General features: G+C 41.0%; 1 protein-coding gene across 1 annotated transcript in view; it reads left to right on the forward strand.

Annotated features, from left to right (window-relative positions):
• The window catches only part of Radx (RPA1 related single stranded DNA binding protein, X-linked), a 207631-nt gene that overhangs the window by 87827 nt on the left and 93396 nt on the right, over positions 1 to 26408 (forward strand). Inside the window, 4 exon segments of the mRNA XM_045139920.1 lie at positions 14381 to 14591; positions 15241 to 15283; positions 15285 to 15513; positions 15515 to 15674. Of these exon segments, the coding sequence (XP_044995855.1) occupies positions 14381 to 14591; positions 15241 to 15283; positions 15285 to 15513; positions 15515 to 15674 (643 nt within the window).

Genomic DNA, 26408 nt, shown 5'->3' on the forward strand with positions numbered 1-26408 from the left:
ATTTGAAACCATGGCCTAAGAGACACTTTGCAGTGCTGTAAACACAGCTTGATGGACTATTCTAGTCAAAGTTGAAAGACTTGAATGCAATAAGAACTATGGACTGTGAGGTTTGGCTTATGAGGGTGGAAAGGAACATTGCCTGGACTGGGCTAGAAGCAGTTTGTGTGAGAGGCTTGCTGTTATGGCAGTGTCCCGAGAAGTTGTGCAGGGTTGCATTGCATAGAAACGGACTGGTGTGAGCAGAGGAATATGGCACAGAAATGAAATCTTTAGGCTGAAACTTCTGCCCCATCAGCTTCAATTATATGAGTGATTACAACCTTTGAGATTGGGCCAGCTGACATGCACTGGGACAACAGGAAGAATGTAGACTCTTTTGAAGGGGCTTGAGTGCTCAAAGAGTGTCCTAGTCTTCAAAGTTTGCTTTATTTCCCCCCACACACACACACACCAGATTAAGAAATTAGCAGCCTACCTGATATTGTGGACTATAAGAAATGCAGGAAGGAGAGGGTCGTACCACATGGTTTTGTGTTTCGGAACAGCCACGGACAGTGTGAAGCAAGTTTGATGGGTTATCTGCATGGAGATCTGAAGGAGCCATGAGGATGATCTGTGGCTTGCTGTGGAGACCCAGTGGAGATGCTGGGACCACAAGATGGCTGCCAAGGAAAGCTGCTGGCCCCAGATGATATTTTCCAGGACTGTGAGGAGTCTAGCTAGAGGAGTGGAATTGGAACTCAAGATACTTGTTTCTGCTTAGAATTATCAGACTTGGAGATTTGTCATTGACTAGAGTTGTTGAACTTGAAACTAAAGAGTGTGATGTTTGCCCTGGTTGTTTTAAATTTTATATTGGTTGAATATTCCTTTGCTATGACCAATGCCATCCTTTGCAGTTTGACTGTTTATTCTGTGCCATTATGGGTTTTGGTGGGTGATTTTTTTGGTATTATAGCTCAGTTAAAATAACTTGGACTATGGGGATGTATGAACATCATTGGAACTAATAGAAACTATGGGGACTTTTAAAGTTGGAAGGATGCATTGCATTTTACATCATGCACAGCTATTAGTTTATGAGATCCAGGGACTGAATGTGTGGTTTTATTCAGGTGTCCCTTATAAACATAGGTGTTCTGAACGCTAAGTTCCCAGCTGATGGAGATTTGAGAATTAACATCTCCAGGAGACAGTGTATTTTGGGGGGTGTGGTTATTGGTGTTACAGCCAGCTTCCCCTTGCTAGTGTTTAGCTAGTGTTTAGCACACTCTCTTGTTCCTGATTTCCACATTATGTTGACCAGGGGGAGATGTCTACCCTCAGCTCATGCCATTGTTTCCCTGTCATTGTGGAGCTTCCCCCTCAAGCCTGTAAGCCAAAATAAACCTCTTTTTTTCCCACAATCTGCTTTCATTTGGGTGGTTTCTACCAGCACTGAGAACCTGACTGTAACAATCACCTTCGGACATGAAATTTTAGTCAACATTATTCTGTAATTAATAAAATTTCTGAATAAATAATATTTAATAACACATATTACTGCATAATAATCTGGTTATTTTAAAGAAATATGTATTATAAACATGTTGTTCCTGAGATATGTTTATGACACCAAATGCTAAGAATTTATGTAACATTATTTTCTTTTTAGTAGTAAGTTTATTATGTTTAAAACATAAATAATGATATAAAATATTTTTTACATTGGTATGTCCATGTTAAATTTTAAAAATTAAAATTTCTACAATTTTCATACTTGTGATGAAATGTTCATCCTGTGTTAAGAAATTAATATGCTTCATAATAAACAATCAAATTAAATAATACAAAGATTTTATTAAAAATAAATTTTGAGAAAATGGAAAGTCCGCCCATGTTCCTAGATAGGCAGAACTAACATTGTGAAAATGTAATCCTACCAAAGGCAGTATACAGATTTAATGCAATTCCAATCAAAATACCAACATTGTTCTTCACAGAGATAGAAAAAATGATCTCAAAATTCACATGGAAAGGCAAAAGGCCTCAGATACCCAAGCATATACTCAGCAAATGAAGCACATCTGGAGGCATCACCATACCTGATCTAAAGCTATATTACAAAGCCATAGTAATAAAAACAGCATGGTGCTGGAATAAAAGCAGGAGTATAGACAAATAGAATAAAATCAAGGACCTGTACTTTGGGCCAAGTAGCTACAGTTACTTGATATTTGACTAAGGCCCTAACAATATAGGCTGAAAAATAGAAATCATCTTCATCAAATGGTGCTGGACAAACTAGATAATCATATGCAGGAAATTGAAACTTGATCCACACATCTCACTATGCACAACAATCAAGTCCAAATGGATCAAAGACCTCAACAGAAAACCAAAAACTCAACTACTACTGGAAGAAATATAGGAGGAACTTTCCATGATAAAGGAATGAATGGAAAGAGTTCCTGAGCAAAACCCCACTAGAACAGGATCTTAAACAATCACTTAACCAATGGGATCACATGCAGCTGAACAGTTTCTTCACAGACAAATGCACAATTAGCAGAGGCAATAGATTACCCACAGAATGGGAAAAAATATTTGCTTAATATCCAACTGGCAGAGGCCTAATCTCTGGAATCTATAAAGAACTCAAAAACCTAAACAATAAAAATTCAAACAACTCACTCACAAAATGGAGTAAAGAACTGGACAGGCAGTTCTCAGAGAAAGAAATACAAATGGAAAACACACACTAAGAAAATGCTCATCATCCCTAATCATTAGGAAAATGTAAATTAAAACAACTATGAGATTCCACCTTACCTCAGTAAGGATAACATACATTAAAAAATCAAATGAGGGCTGGAGAGATGGCGTAGCGGTTAAGCGCTTGCCTGTGAAGCCTAAGGACCCCGGTTCGAGGCTCGGTTCCCCAGGTCCCACGTTAGCCAGATGCACAAGGGGGCGCACGCGTCTGGAGTTCGTTTGCAGAGGCTGGAAGCCCTGGCGCGCCCATTCTCTCTCTCTCCCTCTACCTGTCTTTCTCTCTGTGTCTGTCGCTCTCAAATAAATAAAATTTAAAAAAAAATCAAATGAAAATAAATTCTGGTGAGGATATAGCGAAATAGGAACCCTCATCCACTGTTGGTGGGAATGTAAGATGGTACCTCATGGTTAATGAAGGAGGAGAAGTCACTTGCTTCAGTGGTGTAGTCACTGGTATGTTCCACATGCTTCAGTAAATGACTACCTACACATGCTTATGCAAGCAACCCTAACTAAATTCAAGGAACTTTTTAAAAAAAGACATAAAAATCAGAGCAGGATAAATTGGGAAGAAGACATTGTTCCATAGGAGTGTGAGGGGAAAATGGAGGGTAATCCAGATGAATGTGATAAAAACTTATTATAAACATATATGAAATAGGCAATAAATATAAAGAATAGCTTTTTTAAAGACATGCATGAAATTTCAAGTTCAACTATTTAGGAGATAGGACAACTAAATACTACTTTGAAAGTTTTCCTTTAGTTTGCCCAAACTATCCATTACCTTTATAGCCTGAAAAGTAAATAAAATATAAATTTCAGTTCTGGAGACATGGCTCAATAGTTAAAGGAGCTTTCCTGCAAAGTCTGATGGCTTGGGTTCGGTTCCTCAGTTCCCATGTAGAGCCAAGTGCACTAAATACTCTGATCAAATCCTTCTTCCCTTTGTCCACCCTGCCGTATAAAACCCCAGCTGCTAATAAATTGCTATTATCATTCAGTTTGACTTTTGGTTGTTGTTTTGATTTTTTTGCTTGGGCACGTGCATAGTGCATATTGTTTGTGTGTGTGCATATGGGGTGCAAAGGTATGCACCCCATGTGCACATGCAAACACCAGTAGAGAGTATCAGGTGTCCTCTTTCCATCACTCATTCATGTATTCCCTTGAGATGGAATCTTTCACTGATTTTGGATTCTCCAGGTTTATTTTTTAAATTATGTTATTTTTATTTATTTATTTGAGAGAGAGAGAGAGAAACAGGAAGAGAGAGAGAGAAAGTAAGAGAGAGAATGTGTGGGCCTGGGCCTCTAGCCACTGCAAACAAACTCCAGAGCATGCATCATCTTGTGCATCTGGCTTTTGTGGGTACTGGGGAATGGATCCTGGGTCCTTAGGCTTTGCAGGTAAGTGCCTTAACCACTAAGCAATATCTCCAGGCCTGCTGTAGGTTTTCATGAGTCTCAGAGATTCTCCAGTCTTTGCTCCCCACAGGACTGGGGCTACAGACTGTGGCTATACCCAGCTGTCCCCAGTCTCCTCAGGCCTGTATGCTTGCACAGGAAGTGGCTTGGAGCAGATTGTCTTATAGCCTTAACTTCTTAGTAGAACACCTTGCTGAGACTATGAAGGGCAGGACCACAAGTTGATCAGGACTGCTTAATTATGCAACCCTCAAAAGCTAGTATCAGTACCACTAAGGCAAACTTGGGGCCACTAGATATCTTTATCTTGTCCTTCTCTCTTTATGCATTGATAGATACTGGAAGTCAGACAGTAGTCCTTTGAGGATGCTGGAGCCAGGACTTTTGCTGTAAAATTTCAGTTACATTACCACTGTCTTTATGTCCCTACACTGCTTCAGATGTATAGTCATTTTGGTGTGTGTGCTCATTTTAAGAGCTCATGCTAACAGAGTTAAGATGTGCACATGCTGTGGTGTGCATGTGGAGGTCAGAGGACAATTTCAGGTGTGGGTCTGCACCTTCACTAATTTTCAGGCAGGGTCTTTTCTTATTTGCCTCAGCATTCATCAGACTAGCTGGCCCAGGAGCTTATTGACGATTCTCCTGTCTCAGTGTTCTTGTAGAGGAATTACAGATGTTCCTGCTTTTGCCTGTGTTCTGGGATTTTGAACTCAACATTTGTGCAGCATGCACGTTATCCAAGCACTTTATCAACTGAGCAATCTCCCCAGCCAGATGTAGATTTTCATTGTGTTTGTTTGTTTTGCACACACATGCAAGCACATGCAGGTGTGCATGTGCACATGCATGTGTGTGCGTGCATGTGTGCATGTGTAGTGTATGCATGTGTATGCGCCCATGCAGCACCCTATGGACTGGTCTCTGATGGGGTGTGCTCATCTGCGGTGGTGAGCAGAATGTTGAGTGTGCATGTTAGTCTCTCTTTGGCCCTTTCTTATTTGAGCCTCCACCTGGTTCTTGCCATTCCTCAGACTCCCTACAAGTTCCAGGGAATTCTATGGGTCTCTGCTCCTCGTGGGACTGGGATCACAGAAGCACATGACTGTACTCAGCTGTTTATGTTACTGGGGTTGAACGCTCCACAGATCTCTTAGGCCTGCTCAGGCCCTCATGCTTGAACTGGATGTACTCAACTGCTGAGCAATCTCTTCAGCCACAGATGTAAAGTCCTTTAAACAAGAAGCAATCCTACAGCTTGAGATATTTTTACATCATTACCCATCTTATAAAATATTACACATCCAGGTGTGGTGGCATAGACCTTTAATCTCAACACTCAGGAGGAAGAGGTAGAAGGATCACCATGAGTTCAAGGCCAGCCTGGGACTACACAGTAAATTGCAGTTCAGCTTGGGCTAGAGTGAGACCTTGTCTCAAAAACAATTACACACACACACACACACACACACACACACACACACATATTACATCAAAAATTCAACCACACACTTTAATTAAAAAATCGGGGGGGGGGCTGGAAAGATGGTTTGGTAATTAAGGCCCTTGCCTATGAAGCCTAGAGACCCAGGTTTGATTCACCAGTACCCACATAAGCCAGATGTACAAGGTGGTGCACATGTCTGGAGTTTGCTTGCAATGGCTAGAGACCCTGGCATGTTCATTCTCTATTAGCCTCTTTCTCTCTCCCACCCTCTTTCTCTCTTTCTCTCTTGCTCTCTCTCCTCTCCTCTCTCTCTCTCTCCCTCTATCTCTGAAATAAATAACTATAAATAAAATATTTTTTAAAAAAATAAGTATCTGGAGCTGGAGAGATGGCTTAGCAGTTAAGCGCTTGCCTGTGAAGCCTAAGGACCCCGGTTCAAGGCTTGGTTCCCCAGGTCCCACGTTAGCCAGATGCACAAGGGGGCGCACGCGTCTGGAGTTCGTTTGCAGAGGCTGGAAGCCCTGGCTCGCCCATTCTCTCTCTCTCCCTCTATCTGTCTTTCTCTCTGTCTGTCACTCTCAAATTTAAAAAAAAAAAAAAAAAAGTATCTGAATTCCAAATAGTGATTCGTAACCAAATTGTATCAGCCAGCAACATATCCAAGTTCCAAACATTTCATATAGTTTTATGGAATGTGGTAAAGAGGAAATGGTATTATTATAATACCACATTTGTTTGGCAGGGACAGAGCTCACTTTTAAGTTACGGTGATTTTTCAAACTAGTATTTTCTTAGAGGTCATTTATTAAAGTGGCTCTTGCACTGAAAACCTGACTTTATGCAAGACATAGATGCTGATATAGTGGTGTCAACAGGACAATAAACTTTGATATCCTGTAATTAATTTATTATTCTATTATGGACACTTGTGCTATTTCCAACTAAGAGGTATTATGAATAACATTGTTGTGAACATTTCCACATCTACAATTGCACCTTTTCAAGCTTTTCTGAGTAAGTAGTTCTCCTCTGGTGAATGTTGGTCATCAAAGTGATTCAGCAGTAAAACTAGAATTCACAGGGTTAGGGCTAGGGATATTAAACATAATATAATATGTGGTGCTTTGTAATACAAGGAAAATCTAATATAATACAAATCTACATGAGATAATAATATCCTCCTTTTGGACAGAACCTACTCTTGAGCATAAACATAGGATTCAAATATATGGATTATAAAGTATGCACACATTATAGCTTAAATGTGAAATGTGATGTACAAGTTTATGTACTTGAACACTTGGTCCTCAGCTGACAGCCCTGCTTGGGGAGCTTGTAGAACCTTTGGGATAAAGTGATTAGCTGACTGATCTAGGTCACTAGGAGTGGTCATGGGAGGTTATAAATTGGCCGTATTTCCAGCACAAGCTCTCTGATTCCTGTCCACCACCACTTGAGTCTGCTCTCAGACCTCCTTGGGGCCTTATAAGTGCCTTTAGCCACTGAGCAATCTCTCCAGCCCAAATGTAGGATTTTGATGAACAGAATATGGGAATAGAACTGCCAAACTATGATACGTCTAGTATGTACGCAAGACAAAGGCATGAGGAAAAATGTAAAAAATTGTTTGGTGAATCTGTGGTCAAAACTTCTGTTTCCATTTACTTACATAAATGTATCAAACCATATTCCATATCTGCTAGGATATGATCTGATGACAGCATTCCTTTTTATTAGTTATGTATATAGTGTGTATACAGCCATGATGGTTGATGAGAATATTCTTGATTCCAATGAAATGGGGAGCATTATAAGAGAATCAAACTCATCTTCTATGTAGAAGTAATTTAGTTAGTAAAAACCACCAAGAGTAGTCATGAGAAAGCTAAAGAAAGACAAACCCTGTTGAAGGGCAGCACTAAGCTAAAGGCTGTACTGCTCTGATTCCCAGGCAGCCACCCTCAGGCCCTCTCTTGTTACCTTGGTGATATTTGGAGAGCTTACTTAACCAGTCTTTGAAATAGCATCTGAACTCTCCACAGTCCTTTAACACCCTGTTATTTCCTTTCATTTCCCCCCCCCCACAACTCTACTTATACTTTCATAATTTTATGGACTTGATAAATGTATAAGAATACCTCCAGTGTTCAAGCCTAGGGAATAATTATAATTTGCCTATTCAAAGAAATGAATAAAAATATACCCAAATGAATAAGAGAATAGACCAAAATAAAGTTACTCAATTTTTTGTTTAAAATAATGTACTGGGAAAATATTCACCTGTTACAGAAGACCTTTTATAAAGCTTGTTAATGAGGAAGCTTGGCTAGTTATTCTGATGCTCTGCCACTTGCCACTGTGTGATATTGTTCATGTTAGTATCATTTTATACACTTGAATTTATTCATTTGTAACAAAAGAGGATTGAACTACCACAGAGACTTTTAAACATTTCTAATCACAGCCTATATTTAGAAATTCTTTTTTTTTTTAATTTATTTATTTGAGAGCGACAGACACAGAGAGAAAGACAGATAGAGGGAGAGAGAGAGAATGGGCGCGCCAGGGCTTCCAGCCACTGCAAACGAACTCCAGACGCGTGCGCCCCCTTGTGCATCTGGCTAACGTGGGACATGGGGAACCGAGCCTCGAACCGGGGTCCATAGGCTTCACAGGCGAGCGCTTAACCGCTAAGCCATCTCTCCAGCCCTAGAAATTCATTTTTATAGCACACTCTAGTGAACTCATATGCATGCCAACAAATCAAAGACAAAATTTCTTGTGATATGTTGTGTATGTGCCTTATGTTATGTATGTACATGTGTGTATCCCATGTACATGCACTATGAAGAGGTCAGAGGAAGATTTTGAGTGTTCTCCTTCTATGGCTTTTTTACTTTCTTTCCCATAGATAGAGACTCTCCCTGAACCTGGAGTGCATGCTACCATTTCCCAGTCAATTGGTGAACCACAGCCATTCTCTTGTCTCCTCCTTCCTCAGTGCTGGGTTTAGAGTCATAGACAGTCATATTCAGCTTTTCTACATATGTACAAATTCAGGCCCTTATGCTTGTACAGCATGCACTCTTACCTTCTGAACCATCTCCACAGCCAAAGATAAAAATGCTATGCAGTAGACTTGGAGAGATGGCTTAGTAGTGAAAGCACTTACCTACAAAGCCTAAGGGCCCAGGTTTGATTCCCCAGTACCCACGTAAGACAGATGCACAAGATTGGAGTTCATTTGCAGTGGCTAGAGGTCCTAGCATGCCCATATTCTCTCTATCTTTCTCTCCCTCTCTTTCTCTCTGTTATTGGTCTTTTTTTTTTTTCTCTCTCTCTCTCTCAAACACTCCTAGTGACCAAGTACATAAAATATTTTTAAATGTTATGAAGTGATAATTACACTTATTATGGAAGATATACTCTTGTATTTTTGCAATAATGTTGAGGTAAGATCTCACTCTAAGCCAGGCTGACCTGAAATTCACTATATAGTCTCAAGGTTGCTTCAAACTCATGGTGATCCTCCTACCTCTGCCTCCTGAGAGCTGGGATTAAAGTGTTTTTCTTGTTTTTAATGGCTGCTTTTGCCCCAATAAATTGGATTCATAACCTTCTTAAGGCTTCACAATATAATCTGAAGAACACTAAAGCAATGAGAATCTGATGGCTTCCTATACTTCTAGTATCCTATTATTTTATGTTATCTCTTATCTTTTAGAAAAATAATAGTAAAGCTAGCTTATTTTGACTTGTACTGTGTCAGAAACTGTTTCAAGCACTTTACCTATATGAATTAATTTTTCAAAAACCATTAGCACTTTAGTTAGTACAATTTTATTTTTATTTTGAGAGAGAGAGAGAGAGAGAGAGAGAGAGAGAGAAGCAGATACAGAAAAGAGATAATGGGTGTGCCAGGGCCTCCAGCCACTGCAAATGAACTCTAGACATATGCACCACCTTGTGCCTGTGGCTTACATGGGTCCCAGGGAATCAAACCAGGGTCTGTTGATTTTGCAGTCAAACACCTTGACTGCTAAGCCATTTATCCAGCCCTCATTAGTACAATTATAAAGATGAATAAAATCAATATAGCTGATATGGTCACCAATATGATTCACTATAAAAATCCATATCACAATATATTTTTTTCATCTCTGAAGACATGACAATTTTATAAAATTTCATCTTGCCTACTTTTACCATTTTAATCTATAGAGTAGACTATGACAAACCTTCCACATAGGAGGGGAGAAAACAATAATGCCTGTTATAGACTCTGAAACTCATTTTCCTTCACAATTCTGTTATTTTGTAACATGGGCTTAGTAATGCCACATCTGGGGTATTCATACTTCCAACACTATATAAGTAGACATCTTAACTCAGTGCGATACACCATTGGCAGAGTGTCAGTAGGATAATACAAAAGACTCCAAATGTGTATGCTTAGACACATTCATTTTTTTAATAATTTTTATTTATTTGAGAGCAACAGAGAGAGAAAGAGGCAGATAGAGAGAGGGAGAATGGGCACGCCAGGGCCTCCAGCCACTGCAAATGAACTCCAGATGCATGCGCCCCCTTGTGCATCTGGCTAACGTGGGTCCTGGGGAATGGAGCCTCGAACTGGGGTCCTTAGGCTTCACAGGCAAGCGTTTAACCGCTAAGCCATCTCTCCAGCCCAGACACATTCATTTTTATTATGAATAATAGTATAAAAGCAAACATGGTGCTCTATCTTCCTAATTTCAGTGATTATCCAACTAATAAGATACAAGTGCAAAAAACTCATCTTTCATTAACTAACTAGAAGGACCCAGAATGTGATGGTATAATGCTACTATGCATAAATTCCATTGACTATAGAGTCTGGGGAGTGGTGACAGGATTAAAAATATTTCAATTAAGCTCATCTAAATAATTAATGCAGATTGCTGATATTTCATGTAAATCTAATAAATCTTTACAACATCCTTTATTCCTTTGTCAATTACTGTTGAGGATTTACTCTGTGGTAGATACTGATTTTGCCACTGGGGACCCAGCAGTAAGTGTGACAAAGTTAACTATACCCTAGGAACTTTTGGAGTATGTGTATTGTTATAGAAAACCAAACTGTATATTCCCTTTGGAAGAAAGGCATGAGAATTCCATTTTTCATTAATTTAAAATAGTTTAGTGTCTTTTATGCATAGCAGTAGTGAAGGAAAAAAGAAAAACAAAGAACAAATCACATTCTGCTCCCATAATCCCATTCACTCTTTATCTGCCCCCCCCCTCTCTCTCTCTCAAATAAAGAAATAAAATATTTCTTTTAAAGCTGGATGCCGGGCATGGTGGTGCATACCTTTAGACCCAGCACTCACTAAGGAGGCAGAGGTAGGAGGACCACTGAGAGTTTGAGGTCATCCTTACACCACATAGTAAATTCCAGGTCATCCTGGGCTAGAGTGAGATCCTACTTTGAAAAACCAAAAAAAAAAAAAAAAGAGAGAGAGAGAGAGAGAGAGAGAGAGAGACCTGGAAATATGGCTTAGTGGTTAAGGCTCTTGCCTGTTGAATCTAAAGACCCAGGTTTGATTCCCCAGCACCCACATAAGCCAGATGCACAAGGTGCCATTTGCAGTGGCTACAGGCCCTGGTGCATCCATTCTCTATCTGACCCCCTCATCAAATAAATAAATAAATAAAATGTTTTTAAAAGTTTATCATCTAGTTTACTTATCCCACTTAACCAGAGAAAGTTTGCACCCCAAGAGACATTTACCAATGTCTGCAGATATTCTTGATTGATACAACGTGTGTGGTGGAGGAACTCCTGAATTGGCCAGACCACACAACACACGAGACAGCCCAAAAACAATTTAATCTTCTGTCCCAAAATGTTGAGTGTCCAGGTTAAGAGACAAGATATATGACATTTTGATCATATTTATGCACACAGTCTTGTGTTTTCTTTCACTTTACATTTATGCTTTTGTTTGCTTCTGACTCATTCTATAGTCCCAGGCTGGCCTGAAACTCAAGATTGACCTCTCCTGAGTGCTAAGATTGAAGGCGTGCACCACCATACCTGGCTACATTTATTCTTGATACATGCTATATAGTTAAGAAATTTGCTTTCTATGCTACATGAGCTTCTGGGGGAAAGTAGCCAACAAGGGCATAAACAACCAGGGATCTAAGATACTCAGAAGCAACACCCTGACAAGATGTACACACCAGTGTAATGACAGCACACAGTCTTGGTGAGTAGCCAGTAGCTTTCTGATTCACTAAGAGATCCACTCAGTGGAAACAAACCCATATCTGGAATTGGAAACCAGGTCAGAATCCTATGAAGACAATGATTATGCCCTACAATGAGAAGCTCCTATTAGTCTTTAGCTAAAACAGGGGCTACATCCATCAAATTCTCCCTAAATCAGTAATGCTTATTCCATTATGACTTCACTCTCCACTGGAGAATCTGTTTTTCTTTTTTAGAACAAAGTAGGGAGACTAGAGGAGATAAATGACCCCTTGCACTTCAGCCAAGGCCTAGATGAAATCACAAAGGAATTGGGGAGACAAGGAAGAATGCTGCTTCCAGAGAGCCTGTCTAGTGCTGGAAAGTACTAGATGACGTACTGCAGGAAAGTAGCCAGCAACAGTGTGGGCAGACAGGGATCTAAGCTACTCAGAAGCAATCAGCCTGGAAAGATGTACACACCCGTGCAATGGTGGCACACAGCGTTGGTGGGTAACCAATGGCTTTCTGATTGGCTAAGAGATACACTCAGTGGAAAGGAACCCATAGCTGGAACTGAGATCCAGGCCAGAATCCTATGGAGACAAAGATTGTGCTCTACAATATCAAGCTCTCACTAGTATTTGGGTAAGACAGGGTCTACATCCATCAAATCTCCCTAAATTAATAACACATATGCAATTTAACTTATGCTGACTTCACTCTCTGTTGAAAAAAATCTATTATTTTCTTCTATAGAAGGCAACAAGGCTCAAGGAGATAACCCATCCCTCTCATGGCAGCCAAGGCCCAGTTGAAACCATAGAGGAATTGGGCAGATGAGCAAGAGTGCTGTTTCCATAATGACCCTGGCAATCAGCACTAGGGTGAAGGAGACAGATGTCAAGGATACTAAACACATAGAAAAGCAGAAATCCAGAAGCTCCTCACAGCTCATCACTGATGTACACTTAAGACAGCTCAGGGAATTTTGTAGAAGAGGGGGCAGAAAGATTAAAAGAGCCACAGGTTTGGAGGTTGGGATGTCACACTTAGAGGCATTGCCCCTCCCCCCCCAAAAAACTGACAGCTGCTTTCACAATGCATAACCCTCAAATGCATGGGGGAATACCAGCAACCCTACTGAGGAAGGCCCCCAGCAGAATGAGGGCAGGGAAGAGGGTACCAACACATGATGCATCTATACTAAATATGTTCTTAATTAAAAATAATTGTTTTCTGAAATTCTATCTCTTGTGTGATGAGTCAGGCATTGTATAAAAATGAGTATACCTGGGCTGGAGAGATGGCTTAGTGGTTAAGCGCTTGCCTGTGAAGCCTAAGGACCCCGGTTTGAGGCTCAATTCCCCAGGACCCAAGTTAGCCAGATGTACAAGGGGGTGCATGCATCTGGAGTTAGTTTGCAATGGCTGGAGGCCCTGGTGCGCCCATTTTTTCTCTCTCTATCTGCCTTTCTCTTGCTGTCTGTCGCTCTCAAATAAATAAAGCAAGAAAGAAAAAAAATTTAAGTATATCTTTTAAGAAGTCTAATTTAGAAACTAGAAAGATAGCTTAGTGGTTAGTTACTTAATAACAAAGCCTGATGGCCTGGATTAAATTCCATAGTAATCATGTAAAGCCAGATGCACAAAGTGGTGCATGCATCTGGAGTTCATTTGCAGTGGCAGGAGGACCTGACACCTCTGACCCCACCCTTTCTCTTTCCTTGCCAATAAAAATATTAAAGAAGTCTAGGGACGGAGAGATATCTGAGTGGTTAAGGTGCTTGCATGCAAAGCCTAAAGACCCAGGTTCGATTCCCCAGTACCCATGTAAAGCCAAATGCACAAAGTGGTGCATGTATATGGAGTTCATGTGCAGCAGCAGGAGGCCCTGCCACCTTCCACTCCCCCACACATACCCGTTGCAAATAAAAATATTCTAAAAAGGAAGTCTAGGGTTGGAGAGATGGCTCAGTGGCTAAGGTGCTTGCCTGCAAAGCCTAAGGATCCATGTTCAGTTCCCCAGCACCCACGTAAAGCCAGATGCACAACGTGGCACATGCATCTGGAGTTTGCAGCAGCTGGAGGCCCTGGTGCGCCCATTCTCTCTCTGTCCCTATCTCTCCTATCTCTCTCTGCCTGCAAATAAGTATTTTTAAAAGGAAGTCTAATTTAAAGGAAGCTATGTAGCAAGCCAATTCTACAATTTTCTATTTTCATTTGCACTCAATAGCTAATTCACCCACCCTTCACTCAAGGAAGCCACTACAGACAATTATGCTAACGTTTTATTGAGGACTTTTTGTGCTAGGGAGTGTCCTAGAGGCTGTGAATATATTATCTGATTTAGCTTATACCAAAGAAGATACATATTGTCACGTTCGTGTATATTAATCAATACTAAATTAATTCTTTTCTTTTGACGGCTCTAGACCGAACCCTGTGTTTTTACTCATGAACCGCAGTTTTTCCACTTCCTCTTTTCCATCGCCTTTGCTCATCCTTCCTTTAGCTGTGTGGTGGAAACAATTATATTCAAGCTTCGCCCTTGGTTCTCCTAGGTCACCCCGCCCGCTCTAGATGGAAAGGTCGACCGCCCCCGCAACCACGCACCCAGCCCCACCCGGTTCCCGGGCCAAAGCGCACCTTCTACCTGTCCTGCCTGGTAACAGTGTCTCCAAATCTCGCGCGAGACAACCAGAGTCGCGTAGAGCAGGCGAGCTGTGTGAGGTGCGTCAGCATCTTGTGGCGCGTTAGCATCCTTGCTTCTGGGCGTGGCTCCTCATTTATTTTCTGGGCTTGGGATCCTGAAAAGTACCTCAGGAGTGCAGAGAGTGTGAATTTATCGTAAAATTTCTGGTGAGTGGGACAGCCTCAGGCTGGTCCTTCGCAGGCTGAGCCATCTCAACAGGTCTCTAGAGCTCTGACTGGGGCTCTGAGGCTCAAGGAGAAGTGGTCCTACAGGCGAAGGTCCTGCATTGAAGAGATTTTTAAGCAACTAAGGGGCTCACCTCACCTGGATGTTGTCCCCTCTGAGGTGGTGACTGTAAGGAAAATGTAAGAGAAAAGCAATACAGACTGTTTTTATTTAGAGAAAACAGCAAGGGGCAACAGCTTTACCGCGGCATGGAGGCTGAAGCACTGAGCCAGGTTAGGGTACAACTTTATACGGAGGATCCTAAGAAAAACAGACGGTACCACTCAGATGGTCTCTGGTCCTTCAAGGCCATCTAGGCTAAGGGGAGTACATCAATCAGGGAAGGGTGCCAAGCCAAATGTCTCTGTTGTTTCTTTTATTGCCCACGAGCTTTAGGGATAGTTATAAACTCTCTAGTTCCCTCTAGTTTTCAGGAAAGGCTATTAACCCTTCAGTGTCTGTCTCTGTACTAGCCATCCTTTTAGAGGGTGAGCCTCAGAGTTCCTAAGCCTCCGCTTTACTATGATATGACTATTTCGGACGGGGTGTTTAAGGCGAAGTGCTACCACCTAGACTCCAGTCTGACTTTTCTAATATATCAAAATACACTAAAAGTTGGAGTGGAAATGAAAAATTTCAGAGTTTCATGTCTTTAAGAGACAAGAGTAGGACAACAGGGAATGCCATGCATAGAAAAGGCCCGCTGTGGGCGGGCACTAATTGTGGTTTAGTGTAGATTATCCCTTCCGAAACCGAGACCATGCTGAGAAGCCCCAGAGGCCACTGAGCGGCTGGAGGAGGAGTCACTACCTGGCGCTTTGGAACAAGGAAGATCCCTACGGAGAGATCTGGCTGACCAACAAACATGATAATGAATGCGATTTAAAGAGTAAATAACTCGAGGGAATGGCAGAGGGATTGAAAAGTAGTGTTGGGAGTTGGGTGGTTGGGATGGAACGCGAAAGCAGGCAAGCTTCGTCCTTGAGATGCTGAGATGGCAGGATTATAGCGAGTTCCAGGCAGTCTAGGGTACCTTGTGAGACCCTGTCTCAAGAAAAATCAAACAAACCAAATGTTAAATCGTGTTTGGGTGTGGGATCGGATTAATCTTTTCTAGTGTGGATTAAAAACCACCCACGAGGTGTAGCGAGACAGAACTGAGAGACTGTCTTAATAAAATTTCTGTAGCTGGTGGTCTTGCTAAGTGCAGTTCCTGGAAGGGTCTGACTGAATTTTAAATTCTGTCAGAGACTAAGAATTTGTTTTCCAGTACTCTATATGCATCTGTTACGTCTATTGGACTTGAATTAATCTTAGTTGCATTTCCATTTCAGTTGTAAAAATAGTGCGTTGTGTAGGTGGAAACATATATGCTTGAATTTCGTATTTAACTATGAATATTGCAATTTTCTGTGTTTTAACATCCGTTCACAAAGTTTCCGTGAATTTTTCCTTGGTAATTTATGTTAGAGAAAATATCGGTTTTGTTAATGGATAATATTTATCTAAATATTTTTAAAATTATTAAATTAAAACTTTTAATGCATGCGTATATGCACGTGTGTGCGCGCACAAGCCCCGCATGTACTCGCACAGGCTCATGGATGACTTCTTTCTGCAAAGGAATGCCAGATGCTCCCGCCACTTCTTTTTTTGGAGGCAACAGACTGGCCTTTTTTAAGAGAGAGAGAGAGAGAGAGAGAGAGAGAGAGAGAGAGAGGGAGAGAGAGAGAGGGAGAGAGAGAGAGAGAGCGCGAGCCTCCAGTCACTGCAGTCGAACACCAGACTCATGTGCCATCTTGTACGCATATGCGACCTTGTGTGTTTGCATCACCTTGCGGCTTACATGGGTACTGGAGAGTTGAAACTGGATCCTTAAGACTTTCAGGAAACTGCTTTAACCCCTAAGCCATCTCCAGTCCTTGCGTCACTTAAATAATATTTATTATTTATGTGAGAGAGACAGAGAAAGGTAGAGAGAAAAAGAGAGGGTGGGTGGCGAGGCCCACCAGGACTTCCTGCCACTGCAAATGAACTCCAGACGCATGCACGTGCGCGCCCACATGTGTATTTGAGAGGGGGAAAGAGAGGCAGATAAAGAGAGAATGGGCATGCCAGGGCCACCAGCCTCTGCAAATGTACTACAGATGCATGTGCCCCCTTGTGCATCTGGCTTACATGTGTACTGTAGAATCAAACCTTGGTCCTTAGGCTTCACAGGCAGGTGCCTTAACCACTAAGCCATGTTTCCAACTTCTAATGACTTTATGAAAGTATAATTTTTATGGAAAGGCTTGGCATTCTCATTTTCTTGATTATTATTTACTTGAGGCAGACAGACATAGATAGATAGATAGATAGATAGATAGATAGATAGATAGATAGATAGATGATAGATAGATAGATAGATAGATAGATAGATAGATAGATACATACATACATACATACATACATACATACATACATACATACATACAGAGGGGGGGGGAGAAAGAGGGAGAATGGTCACACTAGGGACTCCTGCATCAGCAAACGAACTCCAGACTCATGCACCACTTTTGTTCATCTGGCTCTATAGTGGACATGAAAAATTGAACCAGGGCCACCAGGCTTTGCATGCAAGTGCCTTTATCCACTGAGCCATCTCTCCAGCCCATTATTTTTTGTGAATTTTTTTTTTTACTACAAATAGTACTGATACAGGAATGTTGGCTTTTTTCTGCAACAGTAAGAGTTTAACCTGAAGATACCAGTTTGACATCAAAATGCTATAAAATGTTCTTCTATAAGACAAAGAATCAAGGGGAATGATACTGCTACAGGCTAAATACATGTGGAACAGAGAAAAGTTAAATGCAAAAAAAGAGTAAATATTTTTGACATCCTTTATTTCATTTTGTTTTTACACCATAGTCACAATGCTAAGACAAAGATCATCTTAGTAAGACCTGTGAGAGACACAGATTTTAAGGTGAAAGGATAACTGGTACAAAATAACGAAATTTTAGTCACATCCAATTATAAGGGGAAAGAAAATGTTAAAGAAATTTGTAAAGAAGGATGATTTAAATAACATTTTTATTTGGGGGGGGGGGAGAGGCACAGAGAGAGAGAGAGTGGGTGTGTGAGTATGGGTATGCCAGGGCCTCCAGGCATTGCCGACTCCAGATGCATGTACTACTTTGTGCATCTAGATTTGCATAGGTACTGGGGAATTAACTGCAGGCCATCCGGCTTTAAAAGCAAGCACCTTTAACCACTGAGACATCTCTCCAACCCTAAATAATAAATTTTAAATGCAAAATAGTTATTTCCAGATTGAAATAACGGGTTTATTTTATCTTAGGCACAGAATAAAGCAGTAGTGTATTACCATTCCAAATAGTGTTCATTTTTAATATTAATTAATTAATATATTTCCAAGCAGAGAGCCATGGAGAGAAGAGAGACAGAAAGAGAGAGAGAATGAGAATTGGCATGCCAGGGCCTCTGGCTGCTGCAAATGAACTCCAAATGCATGTGCCACTTTGTGCATCTGCCTTTATGTAGGTACTGGGAAATCCAACCAGGGACTGTTGGCTTTGCAAGTAAGCACCTTAACCATAGAGGCATATCTCTAGCCCCAGTGGTCATTTAAAAAAATATTTTATTTACATATCTGAGAGGCAGATAGATGACAGAGAGAGAATGAGTGCACCAGGGCTTCCAGCAGCTGCAAAAAACTCCAGATGCTTGCACCACCTTGTGCATCTGGCTTATTTTGGGTCCTGGAGAATCGAACCTGGGTCCTTTGGCTTTGCAGGCAAGTGTCTTAACCACTAAACCATCCCTCAAGCTTCCCAGTGCTCATTTTTATCGTTAGAATTGTATCCATAAATGGAGATGCCCTAGGAAAATTAAGAAAGGGCTAATAAATTATAAAAGCATATTTGGTTTTGTTCTTTTCAAAGTAATATCTATTCTGATATAAAAACAAAGTTTAGGGATGGACACATGGCTTAGTGGTTAAGGCACTTGCCTGTGAAGCCTAAGGATCCAGGTTCAATTCTCCAGGTCCCACGTTAGCCAGATGTACATTATGGCACATGCATCTGAAGTTTGTTTGCAGTGGCTGGAGACCCTGGCATGCCTATTCTCTCTGTGTGTCTGTCTGTCTCTCTCTCTCTCTCTCTCTCTCTCTCTCTCTCTGTCTGTCTCTCTTTCTCCCTCCCTCTGTCTCAAATAAATACATACATACATACATAAATAAAAATAAACATGTTTAACTGGGCATGGCATCTCATGCCTCTAAACCTAGCACTTGGGGGCAGAAGTAGGAGAATCGCTGTGAGTTGGAGACCACCTTGAGACTGCATAGTGAATTCCAGGTCAGCCTGGACTAGAGTGAAATCCTACCTTGACAGCCCCCTCCCCCACCCAAATTTTTTTTTTAATATTTTTTCTGAGGTAGGGTCTCACTCTAGTGAAGGCTGACCTGGAATTCACTATGTAGTCTCATGGTCGCCTCAAACTCAGGGCAGTATTCCTACTTCTGCCTCCCAAGTGCTGGGAATAAAGGCATGGGCCACCATGTCCAGTTTAAAAAATAGTTTTGGTTAGTTTAAAAAATAGTTTTGTTTATTTATTTATTTTCAAAGAAAGATAGAAGAGAAGAGAGACAGGAGTTCTTTGCTAGTGAGGATTAAATTTATGTGTTAAATACTGCAAATTATTTTTGTAGTGGCCTGCCCCTTTCCTTTGAATTTTTTGAGTGATATTTTTATGTGTGTGTGAGAGAGTTAAAGTGAGAGAGAGAGAACTGGCACTCCAGGGCCTCCAGCCACTGCAGTCAAAATCCACATGGGTGTTCCCCTTGTGCTCATGTGCGACCTTGCACACTCGCATCACTTTGTGTGTAGGCTTACATGAGACCTGGAGATTTGAACATGAGTCCTTAGGCTTCACAGGCAAGCACCTTAACTGCTAGTCCATCTCTCCAGGTGTCTTAATATTTCATTATTTGAGGGAGAGAAGCAGAGAGAGAAAGAGAGAATGGGCATACCACGGCCTCTAGTCACTGCAAATAAACTCCAGATGCAAATGCCACCATATGAATCTGGCCTATACAAGTAGTGGGGAATTGAACATGGGTCCTTAAGTTTCACAGATAAGTGCCTTAAAGGCTAAGCCATCTCTCCAGCCTGCTTTGTTATGTTTCTTGTCATTGATCCTTTTTAGTAAAGTTTAACTTTACATGGTAACATCAAAAAAAAAGATTATTTCGGACTGGAGAGTTGGCCTAGTTGTTAATGTGCTGGTCTGCAAAGTCTACGGACTAATGTTCAATTCCTCAGTATCCACGTAAGCCAGGTGCACATAGCGGGACATGTGGCTGAAAGCCCTGGTGTGCCAGTTCCCATTCTCTCTGTCTATCTTCTATCTCTCTGCTTACAAATAAATAAATAAATAAATAATTTTTTTCAAAGTTTAATACTGGCTGGAGAGATGGCTTAGTGGTTAAGTGCTTGCCTTTGAAGTCTAAGCACACAGGTTCGAGGCTCGATTCCCTAGGACCAACATAAGCCAGATGCACGAGGTGGCATATGCATCTGGAGTTTGTTTGCAGTGGCTAGAGGCCGTGGCACACCCATTCTCTCTCTCTCTCTCTGTCACTGTCAAATAAATACATAAAAATAAAAAATTAAAAATACAACCTGCTTGATTTTACACACACACACACGCCTGTGTCGTCACCCTCCCATCAAGATATTTCAAGCACATTAAGACTTCTTTATCTATCCCCTAACAGAAAAGTGGCAGCTCATACTTTCATCTTAAAGACAACTGGTTTATTTTTTATTTATTTATTTATTTTTAGAGACAGAGAGGGAGAATTGCGTGCGAGGGCCTCAGCCACTGCAATAGAACTCCAGACTCTGTGCCACCTAGTGGGTATGTGTGACCTTGTGCTTGCTTCACCTTTGTGCATCTGGCTAACGTGGGATCTGGAGAGTGGAACATGGGCCCTTAGGCTTTGCAGGCAAGCACTTTAACCGCTAGGTCAACTCTCCAGCCTTGGTTTCTTTTTCTTTTTTTCTAGAGTTTTCTTCTGTTTTGATTTTGTTATCCAGATATAACCTATTTAGCCCAGGCTATCCCAAAACTTACTATGAAGTCAAGGACAGTCTTGAACGCTTGATTCCTCTGATTCCACCTCCCAGGTGCTGGGATTACAGGCATGTTCCACTACATCCCGTTTCCTTTTTTGTTTTCCATGTGGAAGCTTTGCCATGCAGTTTAGGCTGCTTCAGAACTCATAATTTTCCTCTCTTCCTGAATGTTATGATTACAAGTGTGTGTGAAACTATGCCAGATTTTGTGTTGTTTTGTCTTGCTTTGTTTTTTGAAATAGCACCTTGCTAAGTAGCCCAAGTTGAGGAAACTCATGATCCTCCTGCCTCAGCTTCAATAGTATTAGAATTACTGGCAAAACCTAACAAAATCTGGAGTAAAAGTCTCAATTTTTTTGTTTGTTTGTTTGTTTTGTTTTTGTTTTTCGAGGTAGGGTCTCACTCTAGCCCATGCTGATCTGGACTTCACTATGTAGTCTCAGGCTGACCTCCAACTCACAGCGAGACTCCTTCCTCTGCCTCCTGAATGCTGGGATTAAAGATGTACACCACCATGCCAAGTAAAAACATTCATATTTATTTTTGTTTTGTTTTGTTTTGTTTTTAAACGTCCCCATAGTTTTTAATCAATTCCAGTGATGTTTATACATCCTCATAGTCCACGGTCTTTTAAATGAGCCATAATATCAAAAAAAAAAAACCTTAAAAAATCCCATAATGGCACAGAATGAACACACTGCAAAAGATGGTATTGGGCATAGCAAAGAAACATTCAGCCAATACAAGATTTGAAACAACCAGGACAAACATCAACCTCTGCCCAACAACGCTAGCCAGTGACAAGTCTCCAAATTCGATAATTCTAACCAGCAACTAGTCTCTGGCATTCCAATTCCACCCCTCCAGCTAGGCTACTCACAGTCCTGGAAAACATAATCGGGGCCAACAGCTCTCCTTGGCAGCCATCTCATGGTCCCGGCATCTCCACTGGGTCTCCACTGCAATCCAGGGTTCATCCTATGGCTCCATGGGGTCTCCATGTAAGCATCCAGCAAACCTGCTTCACACTGCCCATGGCCATTTCCAAAACACAAGAACGTGTTGAAAACTCAATGATCCTCTCTTTCCTGTATTTCTTATACTCCACAATACCAGGTAGGGTGCTAATTTGTTAATCCAGGGGGAATAAAGCAGACTTTGAAGAAAAGGACACTCCTTGGGTACTCAGGCACCTTCAAAAGAGTCTACATTCTTCCTGTTGTCCCAGTGCAGGTCAGCTGGCCCAAACTCAAAGGTTGTACTCTCTCAGTTGCAGCTGAATGGGCAACAGTTCACCCAAAGATTTTTCTTTCTGTGCCATATCCCTCTGCTCACACCAGTTCATTTCTTTTTTTTCTTTTTTTTAATTTTTAAATTTTTATTAACATTTTCCATCATTATAAAAAAATATTCCATGGTAATTCCCTCCCTCCCCCCTGATCTATTTTCATCTGGACCCCAGTAATCCCAGCACTCTGGGAAGGCTGAGGCTAGAAGATCTAGTTTCAGGCCACCATAGGCTATTTAGGCCCAGGCTAAATATCCTTACTAGTCTATCATACTTAGAAACAATTTGTACTCCCTACTAGGGCCAAAAAGTTCCCTATAGTAGAGATTAGCAAATTTTCTATAAAAGAACATATAACAAATCTCCCCTCTTCCAAGGCATAGGGTGATGAGTTCTTGGCATATTGCTCAATGTGACCTCAAATTTGAGACCCTCCTTCCTCAGCTTTCAGAGTACATGAGACTGCATACATGCTGGCCTATATCCTGCTAACATAATATTTAAAAAATATACTTAGTTTTTCTTTATTTTAGAGAGAGTTAGGGTGAGAGGGAGAGATAGAGAATTAGCATGCCAAGACCTCAGCCATTGAAATCGAACTCCAGATGCTTGCACCACCAGGTGGGCATGTACAACTTTGTGCTTGCCTCACCTTTGTGCATCTGGCTTATCTGGGATCTAGAGAGTTGAACATGAGTCCTTAGGCTTAATAGGCAATCACCTTAGCCATGAAGCCATTTCTCCAGCCCATAACAAATCTTTGTAACTTTGAAAGACATATAGACATTATCAAAAGTATTCAGTTTGGGCTGGAGAGATGGCTTAGCGGTTAAGCGCTTGCCTGTGAAACCTAAGGATCCCGGTTGGAGGCTCATTTCCCCAGGTCCCACGTTAGCCAGATGCACAAGGGGGCGCACGCGTCTGGAGTTCGTTTGCAGAGGCTGGAAGCCCTGGCGTGCCCATTCTCTCTCTCCCTCTATCTGTCTTTCTCTCTGTGTCTGTTGCTCTCAAATAAATAAATAAATAAATAAATAAAGTATTCAGTTTTACCACTGGAATAATAGCAGTCCTAGAAAGCATGTAAACAATTGGGTCTACCTGTCTACTTCAAACAGGGAGTTTTGCAGAAATAGGGATTGCTGTGGATTTGCAGAAACAGGGATTGCTGTGGATTTGTTCCTCTGACACTTTACACCTGCATTTTCCTCTTTATGGAAGTTTCTTTCCATCCTTAGGTTTCAGGTAAAATATATCGAACATATGAAGAAAGGGCTATTGCCATATTATTTTCAATTTATTTTATAACCACTTGCCCCAAAGATGCTCCTCATAGAATTCTAACACAGAAATTATTTTATTTGATTGCTTGCCTTCTCTGTTTATAAGATCTGTCTGATGTGAACTATGTCCCCTCTGTACAGTCCAATGTCTGGCATATGGAAGGAACTCGTTAAGTGTTTGTTTAGTAAAGGAATGTGTGAAAACAATGATATTGTTGAATCTAATTTTGAACCACTTCTGGGATACTACTTGATTAAAACCATTACTTTGAGATCCGTGCATTTAAGGAAATTTAGTCTAAATGATTTTGTAATGGGGTGCACAGGGTCCAGGAAGGTTTGTGAACACCAAACCCTAGGTTCATTCCTAATTTTTATCAAAAAGTTGAATAAAATTGACTGAGAAGAATAATTATTAAATTATTATATTTACTATGAGAAGTACAAAACCAAAAAGGCCACCATCATGGCTAGAGATCCCACATGGAAGGCCTAGAAAAACAATGGAAAAAAAGAATAAAGGAAGTTCAAGGAGCTACTGCACTTGGGGAGCTGGAGGGGGTAAAGAATCCATGTGGAGAATAAGGGATAGGAGTACTTCCCCTTGTCTCACCCTGAGGGAAAAACTCCAACTGAGGGAAAAATTCTCCCACAGCTGGAAGTTCCAAGTGGTCAAAGTGCTTGCCTTACCCTTGCAAAGGTATTTATAACTATAGTGGTGGACTGTCTTCTGGCTCAGGTGAACCAGAGGGATGGCTGTTTGATTAGGGGTAGGGGCTGTCTCAGGAAGAGGCTAGCCCTGACACCAAGTTCCAGGGATTGAACTTGACCAACCACATTGTTTAAATCCTATGAAAGGCCTCCCTCCCAGGAGGGGTCCTGGCTGTTTTGGGGAAAACAGGTCTAGGGAACTAAGCAAGAGATAAGCCAGATAATCTTTGATTTCTAGCAAGTGCAGACTTTCCTGCCTTTTTCTTATATTCAGGGATCCAGTCACCCTAACTGTACTCCTTCTCAATTTCTTTTAATTTTTTGTGGAGTACTTTTTTATTCTAATTTAAAAATATTTTATTTATTCATTTATTTATATGAGAGATTGAGAGATAAAGAGGCAGATAAAGAAAATGGGCTTGCCAGGGCCTCTAGCCACTGCAAATGAACTTCAGACACACACACCCCCTTGTGCATCTGGCTTTATGTGGGTACTAGAGAATTGAACCTGGGTCCTTTGGCTTTGCTGGCAAGAACCCTAACTGCTAAGCCATCTCTCCAACCCTTATTCCAGTTTTGATTATCAGGTTAATCATTGCTTTGTAGAATGAGAAAGAAGTTTTCATGCTTTACCATGATAATTTTGCACAGTTAATCCTTAAAACTATATGAATATGGTGATTGGTGCTGTGACTAGCAAAGGGTAGTAGGAAGGACTCCTCCTTAATATTGTAGAAAAACAAAGATAAACTGTTGATTTGAATGTGAATGTTTGTTCCCCCTAGCGTCAGGGATATTTGATTAAGCCTGAACTGGCAACTTGAGTCTCAAGCAGGCAGAGCTCTGCTAAGGAAGAGATGTGTCACTGAGAGCAGATCTTCAGTCCAACCCTACTAGGTGTATAGACATCCAGTTGGAACTCTGGCTGTTAGTGTTTGCTGGCTGTTTGGTAGTATATCTCTGCTTTGGATCTATTTATCTCAGCAAGTTTCTTCTACTATTGATGGTGTTTCCCCTGGATTCTGTAGCCTGAAATAAACCCTTCCATAATCTGTTTCTTGTTGGATGTTTGTCCCAGCAATGAAAAGCAACTGCAACAGAATATTGGTACTGAGAAGTGAGGTTGATGCTGTGATGAATCTGACCATGAGAGTATTTTGCCTTTTGTAATGTGGTTGTGGGAGGAATGTGGAAGGATTTGGTACTTTGACTAGAAAAGCATTTCACTGCTATAAGCAGAGCTTTATGAGTTATTCAGTTGAGAGTTTGAAAATACTAAATGCAGAGAGAATTGTGGACTGTGAAAGCTTGGCTTAGGGACTCTTAAAGGTGAAAGAGAGAAATTTATGGGAGCTTTTCTGCTGGGAAAAGGGCGGCTGAGTCCTTCTGCCTGTGCCCAAACAGTTTGATCAAATTTGAATTTAAAAGTGATGGACTGGTACACTTGGCAGAAAGTGTATAAGAGAAAAACTTATGAAAGATACATACTTTATCACAGGAAATAAAAAAAAAATATTAAGCAAGTTTGAAGTTACTGGCAAAGAGACTGGTTTTAGGTTACTTAGCTGCAGTTGTTAAGGAAGATTTCCAGCATTAATGGTGGATCAAACTGTTTTGCATTGAAACTGTGAAAATGATTACCTGAGGTTGAGCCATGAAAGGATCAGTGAATAGGAATTCAAGTTCTTTTATAAGAAGAAACCTTGAGGGAAGAATTGTGAATGAGTATACTGTTCATCATGGTCAATATTTATTCCCCCTGGATTAAAAAATTTGCTAGCCCAACTGGTACTGGAATTAGAAGCATGAAAAATGCAGGTAAGTGAATCATGCAGTATACATGTTCCAGAAGCTCCTGCTGTGAAGTATCGTTGTTGGAATTGCTGTGCGGAGTCCCGTTAATGCTACTGTATGAAGATGAACTGGTTCTAGAACTGCAGAGATGTGGCAGTGGAGAACAGGGTTTAAATCCTTGTGTGGAGACCAAGTAAGGTAAACCAGTAATGCTATTTCTCCAAACTGCACTTAGAGAGCTGATATTTTGCTAGAATTTTGCATTTCATGTTGATCTCAAAGAGAACATATGAATCTGTAATTTTAATCTGCCTCAAATACTTAGGTCTCCTTTGAAAGTCCTAAAGTTTACCATCATCACCTTTCCTGTTGATTATCTTTACTAGAGATTTGTCCATTAT

The sequence above is a fragment of the Jaculus jaculus genome, chromosome X (genome assembly GCF_020740685.1).
Source record: "Jaculus jaculus isolate mJacJac1 chromosome X, mJacJac1.mat.Y.cur, whole genome shotgun sequence".
Taxonomy (NCBI): Eukaryota; Metazoa; Chordata; class Mammalia; order Rodentia; family Dipodidae; genus Jaculus; species Jaculus jaculus.